Consider the following 24,825-nt stretch of genomic DNA (forward strand, 5'->3'; position numbering starts at 1 on the left):
GTCACCGCTGTGATCCAGCCGCCGCCGCCGCTCTAGAGTCCAGCCCTACCGCCCTCCGTCTCCGTCACCGCTGCGATCCAGCCGCCGCCGCTCCAGCCGCCGTGGCTCCAGCCCTACCCCTACTTCCCTCCGTCTCTGTCAGGACCGTCACCGCCCTCCGTCTACTTCTACGGTTAGGATTTCTCCGTCTTCGGTTTTGCTTCCATGATTCCATCCGTCTTAATTTCGTTTATCTGTAGTAATTTTATCTATAGTTTTCTATTTTCTTCATGTTTAATCTTCTGTGTGACTGTGTGAGACAAATAGATTTCTATTTTCTTCATTTTGAGTACTAAACCAGTCTAACCAGAGTCCCAGACACCATTTTTCTAATTACCCGCTCTCTATCTGCGTGCGTGAAAGATGATGCCGTTATTTGCTTTTGAATTAATCTCTTTTTAGTTCTATATGTTTGACAACGATTTATAAATTCGTATAATTCTCATTTTTGCAGATTTTTCACTTGTTGACTTGAAGGGAGACACACTTAATATTCCAGTGGATTGCTCAGCGCAGGTAAGGATCAGATTGCTTGTTCTATTTTTGATGATAGTTAGCGTATGTGTGAGCATTGCCTCAATTTTCTATGTCAAGCTATCCTCTACAGTGATTAGCATTGCCTTGCTCATCCTTACAATACCTTTGATGTATAATTTAAGTTTTTTGTTTCTTCAAGTTGAATTTTAGATATGATTCCTGTAAATGTAATACATATTTGAAGAGTTTTCATGAAGAATTATTGACTTGGCAATGGCATGCAGGATTCAGTAGTTTAGGATCATTAGGATTATGTTGCATGCTGATGCATAAGATGTTCAGTTGACTTATAGTTATAGTGCATGTACGGTGCTTTGCTTCTAATGCATATAGAAAAATCTACCAAGTCTCTCAAATGATTGCTATCTAGAATAAGTTTGTTTTGTATTTTTAAACTCTTAGCTTGGTATTTGATTCAATGAAAGCATATTTTGGTGTTTTTAGAATGAATAGTTGTTGTTTGTCTGTATCTCGTGTCAGGTTCTTGAGTTTGATCAAAATCTATAGAGGAACGACCGGTTCAGTCGTGTCCAGCAATTAATTCATTACTAGTTGAGAAACCTTTAAATTATCTATATAATCCTTGCTAATAATACAACTGTTCATCTGATTATGTTCATCTGATTATGTTCTGTCAGTTCGATACTCATTTAGATCAGTTAATGAACATTGTTGAAAAGTCCACATGTTGAGCCTTTCATCTTTTGCTTTCTCTTTTCGTAACATGGTTTCTTTCATTGGATATTGACATCCTAACTGCAGCCTTCCTAGTTCCTCCAACTTGCAGTGTTGGATGGATTAGGACTTAGCTAAACATATGCATCATGCAACTATTCCTTGACTTTGTTATTTGCAATGATTTTCATACTGTTCTTACTTCTTACAGAAGCCACTCATCACTCATTATTGTCTTCATGGCCGACGCCGAACCATCTCCTCAGGATCCATCTCCAGCTTTGAGGACACCCGCACCTGTAGTAGAGGTACAAACTGAATTACGCTAAAAAGTTATGCATATTAGAGTGCTAAACTGGTTAAAATCCTAATTTAGTTGAATTGTTGAAATGATCTGCAGGCTTCTCAAGAGGAGAATCCTAATGCAAATTCAAGTCAAGTTGATTCTAATCAATCTACACAAGGCTCTCAAATTTTGACTAAAAGGAAAGCAGTAAAAGCAAGATCGGAGGTTTGGGATCATTTTACTAAGTTTAAAGATAAAAATGGTGATCCAAAAGCAAAATGCAATTATTGTGAAAAAGTTTATTTTGCACATTGTAAAAAAAATGGTACTACAGCACTACACAATCACATGGAGTCTTGCAAAAAGCACCCACATAATGTCGATACTCGACAGAAACTATTAAATTTACAGCCGAATCTTGATTCACAAAGTGGAGCTAGTACGAAAATGGGAACCCTTGGTAGTTGGAGTTATGATGAAGGAGCCGTAAGAAAAGCCCTCAGTTATTTCATCATTTTAGATGAGCTTCCATTCAAGTTAGTAGAGGGTTTAGGATTTAAAAATTTCATGTCCATTGCTTGCCCTAGATTTCATATTCCATCTCGTTGGACAATCCAAAGAGATTGTTATGAGATTTACCTTGAAGAAAAAAAAAGTTTGAAGAATTTATTGAAAGCTACATGTCAGAGGGTGTGTCTAACAACCGATACTTGGACTTCCATTCAGAATTTATTGAAAGCTACATGTCAGAGGGTGTGTCTAACAACCGATACTTGGACTTCCATTCAAAATATTAATTATATGTGTTTAACGGCACACTGGATTGATAATGATTGGAAATTGAACAAAAGAATAATAAACTTTTGTCCTATTTCAAGTCATAAAGGAGATGATCTTGGGAAGGTGGTCGAGAAGTGTTTACTAGATTGGGAAATTGAGAATGTTTTCACCATCACGGTTGATAATGCTAGTTCAAATGATACCATGATTACATACTTAAAAAAGAGGTTCAACAATTGGGGAGGCACAATGTTGGGTGGGAAATATCTTCATATGAGATGTATTGCACATATTGTTAATCTTGTTGTTAGTGATGGGCTCAAAGATTTGGGGGATTCCGTTGCCCGTGTTCGTTCGGCGGTGAGATATGTGAGACAATCTCCATCTAGATTAGCTAAATTCAAAACTTGCATTGAACTAGAAAAAATTGAATTTGGTTCATCTTTATGTTTGGATGTATGCACTAGATGGAATTCCACTTTTTTGATGTTGAACATTGCTCAAAAATATGAAAAAGCTTTTGAAAGATATGGTGAAGATGATCCTTTCTTTAGATTTGAACTAAGTAATGGAAATGGAGCTCATGGAATGCCATTGGAGGATGATTGGGTTAATGTGAGAAGGTTATGCATTTTGCTTGAAAAATTTTATAAGCTAACATTACGTGTTTCCGGTTCTTCATATGTGACAAGTAATTTTTTTCTTCAAGAAATTGGTAATGTTGCTTGTGATTTGCAAAAATGGAGATTGTCTGATGATGCATCATATGCTAGAATTGCTAATAGAATGACAGATAAATATGAGAAGTATTGGGGAAGTTGGGAGAAGACGAATATGTTGATTTACATTGCGGCACTTCTTGATCCACGAAACAAAGAAGATTTTGTGACTTTTATTCTTGAGCTCACATACGGTGAGAAAGAAAGTGTTGATAAGTTAAAATTCATCAAAGATGCCGCACTTGCATTATTTAATGAGTACAAAATTAAATATGGAAATGAAATAGATGCAAGTGGGCAATCAATTGGTGCTTCATCTAATAATATTGGCAATGATGATGTTAATCAAATAACCGATGTAAGAAGTCAGTTTAAAAGGTTGAAAGCCGCAAAAGGAAGTGTTGAAGCAAAATCAGAGTTGGAAAAATTTCTAAGTGAGGATGTTGAAGCCGATCAAAGTAACTTTGATATTTTAGCTTATTGGAAAGTTAATAGTGCAAGGTTCCCAATTCTCTCTCGGATGGTTCGTGATGTATTGGCTATTCCAATCTCCACAGTTGCTTCTGAGTCTGCTTTTAGTACAGGTGGCCGAGTACTTGATCCATTTAGGAGCTCATTGACTCCGAGAATGGTACAAAGCCTAGTATGCACTTCCGATTGGCTTCGAAACTTGTTGGGTACGCCGGGTTCGAGCAAAATTTGCTTTGAAGAAGATTTGGATGCCCTTGAGAAGTTAGACATAGGTATTTACCATTTATGTTTTTATATGTTAAATGATTTAATTTTCTATTAACTTTTTATTTGTTTATCTTTCAGATTTGGGCAAGCTTTCAATTGAACCGACAATCACGGATTTGTAAGAGCTTTCATGGAAGAGCACAGATAATAATTGTTTCTATTTGGGTAAGTTGATGTTTGTTTTTAGACTAGAAATGATATGTTACCTTGAACAGCAACACAAGCTCTCATTAAGTTGCTTTTTTTTGTATATTACAGGGCCAAGATGAGGATGGCGACTGCTCATTAAAATTCAATGTATTCTGATGTTGTTTCTAGTAGTACAGTAACATTTCAAAAGAAAACTTGATGCTTTGTGTTGATTTAAACTGGATCTGTTTATTTGGATGCTATTTCAATTTCAATGAGACCTAGTAGTAGTAGCACGGATGAATGATTGGGTCATTACTTCAGTTCAGTCTTCAGTGACTTACTTCAATCCGTTGATTGAAATTTGAAACTCCAGTAATCTTCAGCATATTCTGCTCATTAAAATTCAATGTATTCTGATGCTGTTTATTCTGATGTTGTGTAAATGTGTTGATTGAAACTCCAGTAAATGCAACTTGATCTGAAATATTAAGCACTAACTTGTCTGAAACTTGATCAGTTTAGACCTTATGTTGATTGGAACTCCAGTAATTGCAATTTAGTATGCGCTTAGACTTGTGAGTGATTGAAACTTGATCTGTTTGTTATCATCTAAAATGATTCAGATTTCAGACATATGTTTGCACCTCTAAATTACATTGGTCCAAGCTGTATATACCATATACTTGATGAAGTTAGAACCGAACAAACCGAACCGAACCGCACCGAACCGACTTACAACGGTTCGGTTCGGTTTTGAATTGTAGACGGTTCGGTTCGGTTGTTCAAATTTTGGTAAAAACCGAACCGAACCGACCGATGCTCACCCCTAGACAACGAATAGCCTAAAGAATCCGAATCTGAATTGTTACCACTAGTCTTGACAACATTCACCTCTGAAGCTTATACAACTTTCCCCTTATTCTTCTCGGATCGATCTAACTTTGGGCATTCAGCTTTTCAATGTCCATCCTCTTTACAAAAGCACACTGATTCCTACGAATTCCAAGATGTGCCCCTCTAGACTGTAACCTTCTACCTTGGTTTGGACCCTTTGCTCTTGCAACCAATGCCCTCGCTACCGGCTCAATAGAAGTCTCATTGTCCTTCTTCCTAAGTTGGTAATTCACTAATGCAGCGGTGACCTCACTATATGAAAGAGACGCCTTTCCATTAATAAGAGTAAAGACAAACGTCTCATATTCCTCGTCGGGCAAGGAACTCAACAATAGCAACGCCTTGTCCTCATCTTCAACAATGACATTTATATTCGCCAAATCTGCAAGAAGCTTCGTGTATTAGTTCATGTGATCACTAATGGATGTCCCATTCTTCAATTGGAAGCGATAAAGCCTCCTCTTCAAATGCAAGCGATTTTCACGCTCTTCCGTCAAGTACTTGTTCTCTAGGACTTCCCAAATCTCTTAGTTGAGAGTATCATTCATCACATCATATTTTAGACCTTGAGTGAATAAGACCTAATCACACCACACGTTGTCCAATTCATTTTTTTCCAAACCTTCTCATCAATATCGTCCGGTTTCCCGTCCAACTCCAACGTATCTTCCAAATTCTGCGCATTGAGCGCATCCAAGACTTCGTATCGCCAAAGTCCAAAATTGTTAGTGCCATTGAACTTTTCAACATCAATCTTTATCGAGTGGATACTCAAACTTTGGACAGTCTTCACACCTGAAGAACCACCCTCAACTCCCTCTTTCTCGGCCATAATCCTCAACACACCAACAACCAGTGCGGAAACAAACGAAGAATAGATCCAAAACTAAGAAAAGAAAGAAGCTTTACCAAAAAGATCCCACCTTTCTCACCAACTGAAACCCTAGACGAGCTTCCCAAATCGATCTACTCCTCCAAATAGCCTAAGCGTAGCCCGAGCTCTGATACCAATTGTTGTGCTTTAATACCAATTGTTGTTGAAAACCGTGTCGAGGAACCAAACCAAACGCCGATCAAAGATGGTCAAAACCAACCAAAATCAATGCACAAACAAAACACCAATTTTAACGTGGTTCGACAAGTTGTCTACGTCCACAGGGCAAGGGGATGAGGTTTTCACTAATAGAGAAAGAGTACAAACTGAGATTACAAATCACTCGAAGGAACAAACTAATCTCGCCAACAAAACTCTTAATCTCTCCAAATAAAACCCTAATCAAAAGCTCAAAAAAATACCTCTTTTTGTGCTCCAAATATCTCCCAATCAATGCTTAATCAAAGCCTAAACAAAGCCAAAGAAACCCTAAAAACATGTCTCTATTTATAACAAAACACAATCCCAAACTGATTGGGATTCTAAAAACGAGTCTGCCACACCCTGGTGTGGCACACACCACACCCGTGGCAGACAGGGCAGATTCTGCCACACCAGGGTGTGCAGACACCACACCCATGACAGACAGAGCATATTCTGCCACACCCATGGCAGACACCACACCAGGGTGTGGTAGAGCCTGTTTTGCTTATTCTTCACGTTTTTCTCAATTCCTTCGCCGTTTTCACAAAAGTAAAGTTGTTTTACCTTGTTTGAGAGTTCTAATAAAGAGGAGGGAAGTGAAGTGAATATGTATGAGCCTGTTTTGCTTATTCTTCACGTGTTTCTCAATTCCTTCCTCAATTCCTTCGCTGTTTTCACAAAAGTAAAATTGTTTTACCTTGTTTAAGAGTTCTAATAAAGAGGAGGGAAGTGAAGTGAATATGTATAAGGTTACCGGCGGTGGCGACGGTGTGGTCGACCGAACGGAATGCGGCGGGCAGAACAGACGACTATCGGCTAGTCGCGGCTAGCGCGGAGGTGTTGGCGGGCCGCGGCGGCGGTTGGTCGGTGGTCAAGTCGACGAGCGACTGGGCGGCAGAACCGGCGGGTGAACGGCGTAACGGCGGGGGCGACGACGAGCGGCGGGTGCCCAAACGGGTGTGATAGATGTTGACGATCGGGTTTGTGTGGCGGCGGCGGCGGTGGTCGGTGGCCGGCCGACGGGCCGGGCGGCGGACGGGACCGGCGACTGGTGGTGCAGCGGCAGGCGGCAAGACGCGTGGTGCGGTGGAGGGGCGGGTTGAAGGGTGGCTGGCTTGACTGATTAGTCTGATGGGCGCGCGAGCGAGCGGCGCTGGGAGCGGGCGGGTTGGTGACAGCGGGCGGCGGCGACCGAATGACGGGCGAGCGATGGCGCGGGTAGCAGCTGGCCCGAGGTCGGCGGGCGGCGATGGTGGTCGAGCCAGCGCGAGCGGGGTGCGACGAGCCGGCAGCGGCGGGCAAGCAGGCTGGGCGAGTGGGGGGGGGGGGGGGGGGGGGGGGGGGGGGGGGAAAAGCTTAGTGAAAAAACAGAATCTTAAAACACCTTTTTGGTGTTTTGAGAAAAATGTTTAATTTTTAGATTTTATAAAGGGACAAGTCAAAAAAACGCCCCGGTTCCCAAACGCGTTTCTTTATTTTTGTTGGAAAAAAACAAAAACGGTAAAAATGCCACGGTTGCCAAACGCTCCCTTAGTCATTGATTTTAATGTTATAAGGGTATATTTGTCTTATCATATTGTAAAATTTTACATTAATCTCCATTCCATCCTCTACCCCCAAATTGGAGGTGAGGAAAATGGAAGGAGATTTAACCTTCCATTCCATCCTCTAACCCCTCAAATAAACTTCCAAACAAGGTGAAATTGAAATTTCAATATAACTTCCATCTATTAACCTCCATCCAAACAAGGTGTAAATCCCACTACATAATGAAAACTTGGATTGTAAATATGGGGGTATGGTGGGTTTGATTTAGTTGTCCATTTGGGTATTAACTAATCCCTCCTAAAAATAGCGTGGGTCGGATAAAAAGCAAACATAGGCTAAGAAGGTGGGTCTGAACTATTTTAAAATATCACCATCACTATTTAAAAAACAAACATGATCTTATAGATAGCTTACCAACTCGGTAACACCCTCTTGGGTGTATATCATTCTCTTGATTGCTAAAATAATTCTTTTTCATTTTTTTTGATAGTAGACGCACATATCTTTCATATTTTTATTTGGCTAAATAGCACTTATATACTGTTGATGTTAAATATCACACAGTCAAATACAGTCACGGAGTTTGCAAGGGGGCCGCTTTCTTCTTCGACTTTATGCCTGACTTCGGACTTAGGATGATTGAGCAATCTGCACACAAGGAGTTGTAAGAGGTCGGGGATAAGTTCCCCCGTGGTACCTCTGACGATCAAGTCAGTTGATGAACTTGAGCTTGAGTGGAGTAACAGAATTATATGTTCTTGTTTTTGTGTAGTGCGTGCTCTTGGGGGTTTTAGATTGCGAACCTCTAGCTATAGCGAATAACATCTGCATTTATAGGGGATGCCGAGTGCAGATTGGTCACTTCATGAGTATGCAGTAAGACGGTAGTGAGGCGGTGATGAGGAGTGAGTTGGAAAATAAGTCATCATTTGCTCCGCACGTGTTGGTTTGTGAGTGACGGGAGATCACTTCGGCAACATTGGGAGCCAGCAGCCGATAAGTCTTCGAGACTGTTGAGGACAGAGACATAATGATGAATATCAAAGATTAAACAATGTTGAGAAGTGACACCTATGCTGACGGGTTTGAGATGAGGGCAACCATTTAGCTTCGTCGAGAAGCAAGGTCTTTAGGGTCATATCTTTGAATTGTTGACTCTCGTGTCGACCGACACCGCCTTTCGCGTCGACTCAGGAGTGTCGACATGTTCGACTGGTTGGAATGTTGTCTCGTCTCAGCTAATAACCGTCTCTTGAGTCGATATAAAGATGTCGACTCATCTGGGAGGTCAGGATCTCTCATGTCGACTGTCACCGCTTCTCGCGTCAACACTGGGGTGTCAGATTGTTGTGCTGGTTGAGATGCTGACTTATCAAGTCATATATTCGTGGAACAGATATGTCTCATAACATATACCCTATGTTTCGATTGTTTTTCACTTATATCCCTAATTTGTATTTGGTAATAAAAAAGGCACTAAAGATTTTTTTATTTTGCACTTATATACCCTCACTTTTTTAGCGACGCTCAAATACTCTAAAGTTTTCAACTAGCGCTTAAATACCCTTAAGTTTTTTAAATTTATACATAAATATCCTCAGGGTTTATAAGTGCAAGTTTTAAAAAACTTTAGTGTATTTAAGTGTCAGATTTAAAAACTTTAGGATATTTAAATGCATGTTTTAATAACTTTAGGGGTATATATGTGCTACCAAACATAAGTGACAATATATAAGTGCAAGTTTAAAAAACTTTAAGAATTTTTCTTGCCATAAAATTACTGAGTGAGGGTATATAAGTGAAAAGTAGATGAAACAATAGGGTATATAAGTGCTATTAGCCCTTTTTATTTAGTCCCCAAAAGTTTCAAAATGTGCAATCAATCCACCAGATTGTTTAAGCTTTTCAAAATTGTTCTCTTAAATTCAACCAACTGCTAACTAGAGGGTTTAATTTCATAACATTGACAGAGTTGGGGGATTAACCCGAAACATGAGGATCTGGAGATAAATCTCAATGTATGGGAGACGTGGGTGCTACCATGCTAATATCCTCAAAGCCCTAATTTTGTACAAGGTTCTAATGTATATTTAAAAAACAAACTTTTTTAATTATAGAGTGCTAACATTTATTTTCGATGATAAGTTTTTAAAAATAAAAATCTCACCCAAGTACAATCGTTGAACTACTTTTATAGTTTTATATTGCTATAGCAAAAATTTTAAGGTCATTTATCATGGGTTATAAAAATTAGTACACCAATCAACATAGAAAATGGAGCGTTATATTTTTATTAGTACAAATATTCATTTTGTTTCTTATAAAAAGGATCCAAAATCTATGTGGAGTACTCATTTGTTGGTCTTCTAGACTGTACTCTCGATTAATTAGTTGATAATCACAAAATATAATTGAGTAGTAAATCCCACAACTTTTTACGACGTTCCGTACTTTAAAAGAAGAAAAAATGTTTATAATGTCATGTGGTTCCAACTCCACGTTTGCTATATCCACTTCCAAACAGTAATTTTTAGAGTTGGATTGTCGAAAATGCCCTTTTGATTTTCTAATAAATTTTATTATTATCCTTCATTATAATCTAACACTTCAAACATTTCAAACACTTAAACAAATTTTATTAACGATTTTAAAAATTCAAATTATATTAAAATTAAACCAACATTTATATATGTTCTCAAAAAAATTTAATTTTTTTTAATAACACTTCAAACATTTTTAACAAATAAAAATCATTAATAGTTTTCATAAAAAATCAATTAACGATATAGTTCCAAATCCTACAATTAAAATGCACAATTAAAATGGAATTAGTTAATAAAACAAAACAAAAAAAATTATAACCCACCGGACACGGTGTCCGATGGCCGACAGGCGCGTCAGACTATGTGTCCGGTGGGCAACAAAAAAAAAGTGTCCGGTGGGACACAAAAAATGACAGAAAAATTAATTACCCACCGGATTGGCTGTCCGGTGGGATTGGCTGTCCGGTGGGAGAAGGGCAATTTAGTCCTCACACACCCCCAAAGTTACTGTTTGGGAGTGTGAATAGTTGGACCCTTCCAACTCATGCTGCTTGAATATTTTTAAATTAAATATATTATCAACTGAGGTTTAATTTATCTTATTTTGCTGCAAATTTTGAAAGTTGCAACATCACTTAACCCAACATAAATGCTTGAATATCACTTAACCAAAAACACCCTCGAAAAAACTCTCATCCACGTTAAGTAACCATGGAAAAAACACCAAGACTGATTTCTTCGATTTCGCTGTATTTATGAATAATAATAATGTTGGACCCAGAAGCTCTTCGGTCGGGTTATCAATGTATTTACCATATTTTTCATTTTTAATGGTGCTCCTATTTTGTTATATCAAAGCGAGATGCCGTGATTAAAGTTAATTTGTACAATGTTAAGGATTTTGATTGCCTCAACTAGGTTTCATCATCATGTATTAAATATCTCATCTAATAAGTAAATTGAAACCAAATGCACGCCGGCGCGGGGCGGGGCCGGCGGGGCACCACCTTAAGTTAAATTTAACGAAGATTATAATACATATATATTTTTTTTCAAGCTACGCCTAAGCAGGAATATAGATAGGTACAGAGCTATTGGAAAATAATTTCGTTGTTATAACACAACAGTAGAAGCAAGAATTTCTATGAAAAATGAAAAGGTTACCACTATAATTGGCTTATCTTCACTTTGTTTGATTTAATCTAATAAATCTATTTGTGGGCACATATGATTAATCAATGTGTATTGCTATCTTTCAGGATAACCCACTAAAGTGATCAATTAAGTTGGGTTAATTTGGTATTTAAATAAGTCATGGGGTTATATGTGCAGATACCAGGTTGTAATTGTGATTTATTGAGGGGCTAAATTACAAAAGTACAACATCTATAAATAAGGGGTTATGGTCCCTAATCTAGGGTTACTACATTCTCTAATTCTCTTCACCCCCATCTAAGAGAGAAATTCGGTTTTAGAGAAACCCTAAGGTTAGAAGATCCAAAACCCAAAATCAAGATCAAGCAATGGATTCAGGTATAAGCTCCCGCTTTTTTTTAGATCCTTGTTAATCTCTTTGAATTAATCATGGCTATATGGTTTTAGATCTCAAGTTTATGATGTAGATCTAACAAGTGGTATCAGAGCCAGGTTGATTAATTCTTAGGGATTTAAGTTTTATTGGGTTTTTTTGATCTTAAATCTCTTGTTAAAGATTCAATTTTTTGTTCTCGGATGAACAGTAATGTTCGGTGAACAGTTGCGAAATTTTTTTTTCGGATGAACAGTAACTGAAAAAATCGCCGGTGAACAGTAACTTTTTGGAATTTTCTTTGATTTTTTCTTCAATTTTTTCCAATTCTAGATCTGTTTTGAAAATAAAAATCAAAGATTTTTGGGTTTGACGACGGCGGTTTCAGTTTGAAACCCTAAGGGTTCATGGCGAAAATTGAGGAGGTGGTTACCTCAAACGAACGTTAATCTCTTTGAATTAATCATGGCTATATGGTTTTAGATCTCAAGTTTATGATGTAGATCTAACACACTTTGGTATCCCAGTTCAGCTCTTTTTTACTTTAATGTCCCAACATATTTTTTTAACACTTTGATACCTCAAGCTTTGAATCAAACTTTACTTTCATACCCCAATTATTACTGTTAACGTTCTGACACTATAGAGTTTCCATCCATTTCATTATGGTATCTCAATCCAAATGCCGTTAGATTTTCTGTTAAACTTGTATCACACACTTTGCATGTGGTAGATATAAATTCATTTGTATCCAATTGCTAGGCAACGACTATCGATTCAACATAAAATCTAACAATAATTTAAACATGGGTATCAAAGTAAAATAAGAATGAAACTTTGAGACATCAATTTGCTAAAATAATACTTTTCGGAAATGAGATTGAAATTCATATTCTCTATTCCTCTTCATATTAACTTACATCTCTTCGCTGCCCCTTTCTCCCTAATAAGCAAATCAATAAAGTTTATGAAACTAGCCACTAAATATTCATATTCTTCAAGTTTATTCAATTTTGGACTGAAGAAGAAAAAACTAAAATTTGTTATTGTAAGATAAATTCTTATGATGAGTATAAACAAAGTCCAAAAGATTAATGAAGAACATCCACAAATCATTGAACCCAAATAAAAAATAAAAATAAAATCATCAATAAATTGTAAACTCAAGCAACATTTTAAAAATTCAAACACATCAAATCCCTTAAGTGAACAAAACACATTAAATTTAAAAAATCCACCTAAATATCCAATACCAGAGGGAGATTACATAATAAAAGATCTAAATCCAAGCCTAATTTTGCAAATTTAGTAAAAAAAAAAAACTCCAAAAATTTAGCTTTAAGCTTGATTTAGGGCAAAATCAACTTTGAGTTCTAGGGCTTGGTAAATTTAGGGAAAACTTAGAAAAGTGGGTAAAATGGATTTTAACTATTGAGGGTTTAATTTAAGAGAGGGGTAATTTAGTCTTTCCGTCAGAATAGTCAAACTATGTTAATGGATTTTAACGACATAAACTTTACGGTATTTGTTTAGGGCGCGTTTGGGTGAAGGTTTTGGCCTCGGGTCTTGAGCAGAAAGCCTGCCAAAACGTCAGTTTTGACAGGGTTTCTGCCCAAAACGTCTTTTGGAAGGCTTTCTGCCCCAAAACGCCTTTAAAAGAGGCGTTTTGGGCGGAAAGCCTGCCACGTTTTGGCAGGATTTCTGCTGGCAAAAAACTTATTTTTTTTTCAACCAAACGGGCCCTTACAGCAAAACACAACTTATGATATTTAATTACAACAAATGAGAAATTATTTGGCATTTAAGTGCAATTTAGCCAAAATATTATTAATTTATCTCTAAATCCAATAAACATAAGAAATAACATTGAGTTTACCACCAAGTTTCAAGCGTGAACACCACAATCTATTTATTTATTAACCCTCACTCACAAAAAAAAAAAAAACAACAACAAGCAAGCTCTAATTCCAGTCGGCGAACTCCAAAGACAAACAAATTCAACAACAATTCAAATCCTCGATCCCTAATTCCCAAACCTCCACGTGTTAGCAAACAAACCCTAATCGGTGAGATTCCTGATCCGATCCACAATCCATCGTATTTATTCATCCTTATTTTTTTTCGTTCTCTCTTTGATCTTCGACTTCGACCTCGAGAATGTAGGGGGTCGATCTTTCTTTTTTATGAATTAATTAGGTTTTTTTTGTTTAATTTTGTAAGTTCGATTCTTGTTTTTGTGATTGAAGGGAGGATTTGTTGGGTCTCGCGCAGCAGATCATGGGGCAAGTCACTTGGGAAGCTGATAAGATGTAGAAGATACTGAGATTTCTAATTTTTGAATGAAATTTAGTTTTTTTTAAAAACTTTTGATTTTTATGGGTTTTTTTAATTGCTTATGACAGGCTTGATGTTTATATATATGATTATCTCGTGAAACGAAACTTGCAAGAGACTGCGAAAGCCTTTATGGCCGAAGGGAAAGTGGCCACGGATCCAGTAGGTAATTACTATTTTCTTTGAAAATTTGGAATTTTAGTAGATATTAGTTGCTTAATGTATTTGTTTAGCAAGAAACAGGAAATTCCTTCAGAGATATAAATGGATGTATGTGATAATGGAACTTGCAGTCCATTTATTTTTTCCTTTGTATATAGAATCACTAAGGCAACAGAAGTGATAAAAGCGAAAGTTTGGAAGTCCATTTATGGACAACATGATTGGGAGAAAGACTACGGCATATGTTGGTGGTTAAACAAGACTGCTTTAACCAATGCTTTCCTGTCATGTCCATATTTTGTACTCGTATGTTCATATTTGGCAGTGATTTACAGTTATTTGAAAATGCATGTTATTGTACATGCATCTCAAATTTGGCAATAAACCAACTCATTTACTAGCACTTAGAACTTCTTGATTGCTATTTTTAGAAAGATAAAATTGCAGCTTTGCAAGCGCTGTTCATATTTGGCATCTGTGTTTTTTTTCCTACGTGACGAGATCCTGCTTTCAGGTATTTTATTGAGCTCCTTGGAGAAATCTCCTGCTGTTTTATCTCATTGCTTTGGCGTTCTCTCCCGTTTGATTTAAAAAAAAAGAGATTATGCTATTGCCTCTCTGTCTTCTGGCTAGCACTTTCTCAACGTCAATGTTCTATTAGAAATTCACATGTTATCCTATCCGGTTGCTCTAGCTTTCTCTCTGATACGGTTTTCCGCGATGAGATTCCACTCTCGCCATTTGGTCTTTTGTCGAACTCCTTCTTAACGCCAATGTTCTGTTGTAAAGCTCCTTGCAGTCCTTTCTCTTTGCCTGGCTTCTCTCATGTCTGGTTTTCACGATGAGATTCCACGACCTTTTTGAATCTTCTATCGAGCTGAGCTCCTTTTGGACGTCAATATTATTTGGAAAAAGCTCCTTGCCATTCAATTCGATCGCTCTGGCTTTGCCTTATATCCGGTTCTCCGTGCTCTCTATACAGTTGTGACATTGATCCTTGAATTTTTGGAATGCAAAGATATGACTATTATATTAGCAAACTTATGATACCCAACATCAAAAGGGGAGGGTCAAGAAAGAAAATGCCAATCTGGAAGATTTATAAATTTGGATTATATGAAGAAAGAAATCAAGGAATAATGGAAGGCGTTATTAGCTACCTATAATACATTACACACGTAAAATAAGTTGGGTAGTATTGGTCGGAATAAGACATAATTGGATTCATTAGTAACACTTATTTGGCATGTGCTAATATGTTAGCTTTCACTGATTGTAATTGTTCCCCCATAATTAGCCTGGAATCCAGACTAGAATAAAGCATCTTGCCCTTCGATCAATATAAGAAATAGAGAGGAGTTTCCCCTCTTTCTTCCAATGTATCTTTCTCCTTCCAGAATTGTTAAGAATAAGAATATCCAAGGAATTGGAGGGGGAATTTTATAAGAATGCTATATGCTCAATATGATTTTGGAGCCAGAAAGTTGGGCAGTTTATGGAAAAAAAAAACATCGCGAATCAACCGGACAAGATTGTCAGATGAATGAGTGACCCTATGCTAAAAGATAATGCAACAATTCATAGGAAGTTAATAGAGGTAGATTAAAAAATGATGAGAGAGCCTATTGAGGTGGTTTGGGCATGCGCAACGAAGACTACGAAGGACTAACTGACTAAGGGTAGACCTAACAAGAATGTAGGAAAATTTGTTATGCTGGTTGTTAATATATGGAGAATATTCCCCACAATAAAGAATGGAAGCAAATACTTGATGTAGATAACTCCTAACTTGGTTTCGGGGTGGGGTGGGTTTGAAAGCTTTATTGTTGTCGTCATTCTTGTTGAAGTTCTAACTTATTAGTGTAGGTTTAGACATTCATGAATTGTGTGTTTTTCAAGCTAAGATCAATTGCTCAAACTCATGGCTTCATCAGTGACTTTTATAATCTATTTACCTTCTTCCATTTGGTACTTCTTGTGTTTTAGCATGCTTTTTTCTGATCCCCAAACTTCCATCGGATATCTCCAAATCTACTTTTCCTAAGATGACTTTTAATATTGCTTTTATCTTATTCATCTGATAGATGATAATGGAGATTGATACAAGTTAATACAAAACTCCCGTTGACTTGTTCTCCTTAAAAAAATCATCTGGCTTATGTTTAACCTTGTAGCAATCGATGCCCCTGGAGGATTTCTCTTCGAATGGTGGTCTGTGTTTTGGGATATATTTATCGCAAGAACAAATGAAAAGCATTCGGATGTTGCTGCAACATACATTGAGGTTAGTTTCTTAGGAGTAAAACTGTCCCTTTTCTATCAGACTATCTTGGTTTGTAAGTTACATTATTTGTTTTTTTATTGTCTGTTACATACACAGATGCAACAACAGAAAGCAGCTAAGGACCATTCAAAGATGCAACAATATCAGCTAATGCAACGACAAGCATCATTACAAAGAAGAGATGCTAATCATCCTGCTCTTGGTGGTGCTGGTGACGGGAATTCTGATGGCATTTTGGGGTCTTCTGTACCATCTTCTATGGCTGCCAAAGCATATGGTGAACAATTGAAGAATTCAAACTCGATAGATTCTGAGGCTCTTAAGGCTCCAGCCACCCATCCAGGGTATAACAGTAATGTTTCCATCTCATTCATTTGGAAGCTCTTGAGAGGGAGGAATAAACAATACTTTCTGTTTTACTGGTACAGGCTGTTAGTCCAAGGTCAGCCAGGTAATATATCTTCAGCACTGCAGCAAATTCAAGGACAGAATCAAATTGCTGTAAGTATTAACAGTACCTGCCCTCAAGGTTTTCTGCTTAATTTTTATTAGCTTTTCTATTAGTTTTCTCTTTTATTCTTATCGTATTCTTTTGTTGTCTTCATAACTATCTCAGGATGTTAAGCCTGGTTTTGGTGTTCCTCAAAGATCATTGCCTATGGATCCGTCGTCTTTATACGGGCAGAGACCTGTACAGGGAAAGCCTGGACTTGGTGCTGGTATTGGTGTGTAATTGTGGAGAATGCCTATGGTGTTTCCCTTATATTCTTATCCCACTCATTTTTCACCTGCAGGATTGAACCAAGGCGCCAGTAATCCTGCAACATTGAATGGCTGGCCATTGTCGGTGCGCAATCTTATTTCAAATCACCATAATATTTATAAACAGTTTAGTCCGTCCTCATTATTTTTGGGTTTAATTTCTAAATCTGTACTTCTCATTTTAAAAAGAAAATACAGAGTGAGCAAGTCCGCTCAAGCTTAGGCCCACAAGTTCCTAGACCTTTTATGTCATCATCAAATCAGTTTCCGGTTTTGCCGCCACAACTGCAACATGCCCAAATGCAAGGTAATATTGGTCATTCTCATGGCTATGGAATTTTGGACCCTCAAAGGATTAGGGCCTTGCAAAGGGGTGGTTTGAATGCCAAAGATGGTCAACCTACTGGAAGTGATGGACAAGCGGGCCCTCCATCACCTATGGTCAGACAGGAGCAACTTGAATATTTAATGAAGGTCAGCTCTCTCAGAAGGCATTACTGTAAAGCAATCATTGACTTTATGTGGCCTTGATGATCGGTACCTTGTTTCTGACACAATTGTTTATAAGTTTTTTGATGGCATTTTCCGTTTTTGGTTGTGACATCTGCTTGTGAATGAGTGAAAACCCTGAAATATCAGCAATTTTCTATTATTGTCCTTATGTCTACTTGCTTTGCCAAAGTTTATGAGAATATGATCCTTTAAAATTATTGGAGAAACAAACTTTCTGCTGGTGTTTAGGAATATTTTGACAACTTAGGAATATTTTGACAACTTTTTCTTCAGAAATTAAACGTTAGTCACCTGGGAAAATCTTGAAATTAACAATAATTCATTAGCTAGGGAACATCCTGGAATGTACCATTGGGAGATGCTGATTCACTTCATTTTATATGAATTGGTCAATTGCCAAGATAGACATTTTCACCAGTGAAGGAATCAGGCTTTCATAAATTACTTATGTTAGCTATCAGTATAGATTCTTTTAAGGTTTACTTGTATATATACTCCTTAAATCATGAGTATTTGCAGAACTAGCCTCGAATCTCAGTATTTGCAAAACTATCCTGAGTATCCTCCAAATCATCAACTTGGGGGCAAAACCCCAAATCGACAAAACTATCAACATTGTTAGATGTGGTGAGTAAAAATTTGATTATTTTGTGATGTGTCACAGTTGGTGATTTGTTGGATTGGGGGGTATTTTTTTTTTCTGATTTGAAGTGTAGTCTTGCAAATACCGAGATTTGGGGTAGTTCTGCAACTACCCATGTTTTAAGGAGTGTATATAAAAATAACTCTTATTTTTGTAGCTTGCACTAAAAAATCACTTTTGGGGTTAGGGGTCGGGTGGGTGATAAAATAGAAATCACGAGTCAAGAGCACTTAGTCATGCATTTGGCATATAATTTGCGCAAAACCTCCCCTTTTGTCAAAACTAATGGTATCCCGATACTATGGAGTTTGAAACATGTGTTCAAAATTCGACATTACTCTCTTTTAAGATTGCTTGTTGTGCATTTGCATAAAGGTGTTTTTTTCTCTTCAGTAGGACCATCATTCTCCTATTCTAATTTGTATTTCCTAATCTCTTCAGCGCACAAGATGTAGTAAGCCTCAATTTTTGGTTCCATGTCTTCAAGGCGCCCAAGGTCCTAAAGACTCGATTAATATTCACTACCCACTCTCAACTGATATACACCATGCACAGTGTCCACTTTTGAGTTGGTCAAGGAAGGGCCCATCAAAAGCACTTGCTATGTTTATATATAAATGTGGATTCCATGAGAACCATGGCTTAAGAAGTAGAAAAGTGGAATGGGTGAAAGATCAAAGCCTAGTTCAGTGAGGGCGAGCATGGGTAGATCTACATTGATCTGTCACCTCCCTCATTTACTTGGTGGAGATTGAGCCACATCATTGTCATATAAGGAAATTACCTCATATGAAAAGGGTATCCATATTATTCTATTTGGAAAAATAATACAAAAATATAAAACACATGAAATTTCATAACAATGCACGACTTAGATTAAACCACATTATATATGAGAGAATCCTTCATATGTGGTACCCATTAACCACTTTTCCAAATTTTCAACCGCTAATTTTCAAAAAAGAAAATTTAAACCCACACTCAATAAGTATTTGTCCCATCCCCTCTATTAAGTAATAAAAGGCTTGGCAGTTCGAGTTCGGGTTATCCACTTTTTCAAGGACATTGAAGTCCCTAACTAGTTCACTAAACATATCGAATGAGTTTTTGCCTTACTCAGATCGCGTCCAATTAGGATTTGACCTGAACCCAAATTAGCCGATCTGGTTTGCTACCCCTACATGATTATTGATATCACTTTTACTTTGAAAGCCTATATGCAAAGATAACATTTTTATATATTCTTGTGTTGTTTAAGATTATTAAGAGTATGTTTCTAATGTATAAAACATTCTCAGACTAAGTTGTTGTGGTAAGTTTGGGAATTAGGTTACCGGAGGTCCTAAATTCAAGTCTTGGCTTTTTCATCTTTCTTTGTTTTTTTGACTTACTGATACAAGCCAACACGTTTCCTTTCTTTCGGGCTTACCAATACTTGCAAATGGAAAAAGTTTTCTAAGTCGAAGTTGATATGGTAAGTTTGGGAATCTGGTTACCTGAAGTCCTAAACAATGTTACAGAAGACGTTAGGCGGACTAGGTGTTCAAGCTGGGGCCTATCACCTAGGCATACCCCTAGGCGGTGCCTAGGCATTTGCCTATTTTTTAATTTACTTAATTATAATAATTCACAAAAATATGTATTAACTTCATATAAAATCGCAAAAAAAAAAAACATAAATAACAATCTTAGATCCATAATCAACCATGCATAAATACTAAATAGCCAAGTTAGTAACCAAATACTAAGAAACATCATCATGTCCAACATAACAAGTCATCGCAATAGTAAATAATATTGCAAACTCAGAAGTCTAATGCTTAAGAAGGAAAAAAAACATGAATAGTCTATATGTCTAGCATAGGATAATCATATAATCTAATGAAATCATCGTCATCACAGAATCCTTCCCAGCATTATCGCTTTGCTTCGAGTTCATGTCCACGAAGTCCTCATCATCGTCTGTGATATCATCATCGGATGCAAGAGACTCTTTTTCGCTAGTAATCATCGAAGGTCCTCCAACTCCTGCTATTCTTTTACTCCGGTTCACCGCAACCTCAGCCGCTCCAGATACCTTCTCCACCAACACTAAACTAACACCCGAATTGCGATAAGTCTCTTCCTCGTCATCGAAGGGGACTCCATCTAGATCCATGCACGTGTTGTAGTACGATCCTGTGTTGTAGCATGTCTTTGTCTTCTCCTCTCCTCTTCTTTTGCTTGAGCTTGACATTGAACTTCACAAACACAAGATCCTCTAATCTCTTCAACTCCAATCGGTTTCTTTTCTTCGTGTGAATCTTTAAAGAAAAGAATAAATTAGTAAAATCATAAATGGATACCTTTATCTTGTTAATTTTAGATATTTATGTAATTTACCTCCTCAAATGTGTTCCAGTTCCTTTCGCATTCGGAAGAATTGCTAGTGAGATTAAGAACCCTTGTCTCCAAGTTTAAACTGAAAGTAACTAAAATTAACTAAAATTGAACAAGACTAAACTAAAATTAACTAAAGTTAACTAATTAAACTAAATTAACTAATTAAACTAAAATTAACTAAATTAACTAAAATTGAACAAGAATAAACTAAAATTAGCAAAAATTTTAACTAATTAATTAAACTGAAATTAACTAAAATTAACTAAAATTGAACAAGATTAAACTAAAATTAACAAAAATTAACTTAATTCAACTAATCAAACTAATCAATTAAACTAATTGAACAAAATCAACTATTTAAATTAAACAAATAGTTTATAAGTGAAATGTTGGTCTAAAACAGTAAATAAGCTTAAATAACAGTTTAAAATAAAACAAGTTGAACATCTCACCCGAGGGCCAGTGAGAGGTGGTCCGGCGGCGACGGGGTTTCGGCGGGGTCCCAGAGGGCACAACGGGGGTCGGGCAGAGGTCCAGCGAGGGTCCAACGGGTGCGGGAGAGCTGAAGAGGGTGAGATGTGAGAGAGGGTGAGAGACCGTGAGAGAGAGGAGAGAGAGGCGGCTGGGTGTGAATAGAGAAGGGGAGAGATAGTTTAGGTTAAAGTTTTGGTTTTTGGGTAACGGGTAGGTTTAAAGTTTGAAGTTTTTTACTTCAGAAAGCTAGGCGACCCGCTTAAATTTTTTACTTCAGAAAGCTAGGCGGCGACTAGGCGGAGCGGCCGCCTAGGCAGGCCACCCAGGCTGAAATTAAGCGCCTTAGTGCCCGCCTAGGCCGCTATTTAGAACATTGGTCCTAAATTCAAGTGTCTGCTTTCTCATCTTTCCTTTCCTTTGTTTTTTGACTTACCTATACAAGTCAACTTCCCCCCTTACTTTCGGGCTTGCCAATACTTGCAAATGGAAAATGTTAAATGATGATTCTTATTTCTCAACTTACATAGAAAGCAAATAACTAGTAGCAGTTATGGTCAATTTAAGATTGCATAAGAAAGAATAACAAATCTATGTTATATTAAACTCCAAAAACTAGTCAAGATTACATAAATACACATTCAATATACTGATAATATATTTACTAATTTAAAGATTCTATTATGTTATTATTTAGACCTAAACATCATAATGTTTAATTTAAAAGTAAGATTCCTAACTAGATCTTTTTTTCTAATCAAATTCATTATATCTCATGATTGTCTTTATCAAATCTATGTCAAGATCTGTATGCAAAAATATTTTCATGATCATAATTATATGTCGGTATTTCTCATATAGACGCCATAGATGCCTAAAATAATCCATAGGTTAAGTTCACAAAACACACCTAAACTTTGGAGGGTGTTGCACATAACCCCCTGTTTATCCCACTTAACCCCCTGAACTATAACCCCCTGAACTTTGGAGGGTGTTGCACATAACCCCCTGTTTATCCCACTTAACCCCCTGAACTATGGGGCGTCTCACAACCCCCCATAAACTTTACCTCATCTCACCTAGCCCCCTTGTAAATTGCAAATAACTAAATTTTTCTTGAGAGAAAAAAACTCAAAATTTTGATGAGGGAGTATGTTGCGAATAAATGACAAGTGACAAAGTTTGAGATTTTTTCCACTCAAAAGACATTGTAGTTATTTGAAAACTACATGCAGTTCGGTTATGTGAGATAAGATGAAGTTTTTGTTCTTTTTTTTGGGGGGGGGGGTGTTATGTGAGATAAACAAAGTTTATGGGGGTTATGTGCAACGACCCCCACAGTTCAGTGGGGTTTTGTGAAATTAGCCCTAAAATCTAACTTTGTTACGTTATGTTCACAGTGGAAAAAAATTCCCCGTCTGCCACTGGACTTGCCCCCATTCCCCACACCTTTCATCTCTTTGCACTTTGCGAAAACCTTTGAAGTTTGTAAATGAATGATATACTTAATGAGTCCATTTACTATTGTTTAATCTAATTGTTTATCTGTTCCCAAACTTCGCCAAAATATTTGCTTAGAGTTTGTAGTTGGCATACACTCAAACGTAAAATGCGTTAGACTTTACATGTAATTATGTTTGGTTCAGTTAAATGAATAAACTGTTTCTTTGGATAGAAAAAATATAAAATGATAGACAAAAGCAGTAGAATTGTAAAACTCATATCACCTTCAGGAGTTTATCATACATAAAAGTGAAGCTGATATAGAAGTTACCTATTAATGGTAGTTCTTGTCAAGGGTGTTGCTGTTTATATGGGTTTCTGTTAAAAAGTTACTAACCTAGAAACATGAACAATATAAATTTGAGGGTCATAAGTATTAGCTGTCACTTTGTGCAAATCGTTGCCAAAATTTTAACTGACAGATGCGACCTAAGACCGTACAGTTACAACTGGAGGAGGTTCGCGGGTTTTGTTTAGTCTAGGAGAAAAAAATCAGCAACAACAAAGCCCACCATGTCCCAAGGGAGTAGAGGGTGGGGAAGGGCGAATAAAAGGAGGGGGAAAAAGATTGTAGAATAAAGCAAATCACCTGAACTTTATAAAGCTGCAAAGCTACTTAACACTCTTGTACGCTAGCCTCCGCCCTTCCATGCACGCTTTCATTGTATGCTGTTTTTCAATGATAGTGATTCTCTCTGTGCTGTTTGGCGCAGCACTGGGTGAAGGCTTGCAACGCATTAAGGAAAAGCCGCGGATGAAACCACATAAAAATTAGGAACTTATAAATCTGTTCGTCTTCTCAAGTGGGTTCCACAGGGGCTGAGATTTTCCACTGGAGTGGGTCCCATCGGTTACGAAAATTTCCAAAAATGTATAGATAAAATCTTATTTCGTTGTTTTATTGTTTTCTTCTAGTTTGTTTCTTATGGAATCTTCCAAATCGGAGAAGCACCAAAGTAAACTATAACATATTTTTTTATGTCTTTGGATAAATTTTCAGAGATCTGAATTCTGTAAGCCTTAAAATCTGCTTCACCCCCCACGTAACCCGTAACTTTCACAACTCCTTATATGTTGCCTGTGAAGAAAAGACCTTTTCACAACTCCTTATATGTTGCCTGTGAAGAAAAGACCTTTCCAGATTTGGGAAGTTAATACTGGAAATTTCTGCCTAATCCTGCTTGCCCATGAAGAAAGACCTTTTGGGATCTGAAAAGTTGACGGTATAATTTTCCTCCCTTTTAAAACATAAAACATTGTTCCACTGCTGCTTTATTAGTGCACAGTTTATTTTTTTTGGAATTCTTGGCATGATCCCCTTCTACAAAAGAGATTTTTCAGATCCAATAAGTTAATACGGACCCCCCCCCCCCCCCCCCCCCAAAAAAAAAAAAAAAAAACCTCACAAAAAAAAAAAAGAAAAAGAAAAACTGCATGATGAAATGATAGGGGAATATTTCTTCGATCTCTGTTTTTAGATTTACTATCATTATCATTTATCCATCTCTGTTTTTAGATTTACTACAAAATTACTGTTGCATTGCTTTCCAAATGAGCCGAATCATGTAAAGACTTAATATCAAACCAAAGCGTTGAATTTGTTGAATATTTCTTCGATCATTTGGCTCTGTGGCCAACCATTTTGATATGATAGGGGAATGGGCGATGATGATCTCTCACGGTGGTTTCTGCATTCTGTGCCTTATGGTAGTAACATATGCATACTTTCCTCTTATGGTTACTTCATGTGAAAAGTTTGCCATCTCTAATATATTTAAAAGTGTGCCATCTCTAATATATTTACTTTTTTTTTGGTTGAAGATGGCCCAGATGCAGCAACCCTCAGCTCAGAAACCTCAAGAACAGCTTCAGCATCAAAATCATTTACAACAGGTATTAGTGGGAATGTATACGATTTCTGCTTCTTTTGCTTGTTTTAGTTATTAAATAATTTTATCTCGCACAGTTTAATGCAAGTTTTTCTGGCTAAGGACTAATTGATTTTGTTCTATAACTGTGTATTGATGAATCAAGATTATTAGAAAGAGAAAGCCGACTTCTTCTGGAGCTGCAAACAGTTCAGGTACAGGAAATACGGTTGGACCTTCAAACTCCCAACCATCAACTCCATCTACTAGTACACCAGGTGATGGAGTTGCAGTTGGTAGTAATTTGCCACATGCAAGCACTATGCCAAAAAGTTCGATGATGTATGGCACAGATGGAGCAGGTGGACTCGGTTCTTCCACAAATCAGATGGTATCTTAAGCAGTA

The 24,825-nt window shown here is 37.2% G+C and overlaps 1 protein-coding gene across 2 annotated transcripts in view; it reads left to right on the forward strand.

Annotated features, from left to right (window-relative positions):
* LOC109836403 (transcriptional corepressor LEUNIG_HOMOLOG-like) overlaps positions 13,412 to 24,825 on the forward strand; it is a 19,691-nt gene continuing 8,277 nt past the window's right edge. The window contains exons 1-11 of one of the 2 annotated variants that reach the window (XM_020404294.1): positions 13,412 to 13,563; positions 13,744 to 13,806; positions 13,900 to 13,997; positions 16,168 to 16,277; positions 16,374 to 16,621; positions 16,706 to 16,778; positions 16,894 to 17,002; positions 17,072 to 17,124; positions 17,229 to 17,513; positions 24,373 to 24,444; positions 24,586 to 24,810. In XM_020404294.1, coding sequence (XP_020259883.1) covers positions 13,775 to 13,806; positions 13,900 to 13,997; positions 16,168 to 16,277; positions 16,374 to 16,621; positions 16,706 to 16,778; positions 16,894 to 17,002; positions 17,072 to 17,124; positions 17,229 to 17,513; positions 24,373 to 24,444; positions 24,586 to 24,810 — 1,305 coding nt within the window. In that variant the 5' untranslated portion in view covers positions 13,412 to 13,563; positions 13,744 to 13,774. The remainder of the gene's footprint in view (positions 13,564 to 13,743; positions 13,807 to 13,899; positions 13,998 to 16,167; positions 16,278 to 16,373; positions 16,622 to 16,705; positions 16,779 to 16,893; positions 17,003 to 17,071; positions 17,125 to 17,228; positions 17,514 to 24,372; positions 24,445 to 24,585; positions 24,811 to 24,825) is intronic. The other variant, XM_020404295.1, reaches the window with a different exon arrangement.

Source organism: Asparagus officinalis, chromosome 4 (assembly GCF_001876935.1).
Source record: "Asparagus officinalis chromosome 4, Aspof.V1, whole genome shotgun sequence".
NCBI classification, from domain to species: Eukaryota; Viridiplantae; Streptophyta; class Magnoliopsida; order Asparagales; family Asparagaceae; genus Asparagus; species Asparagus officinalis.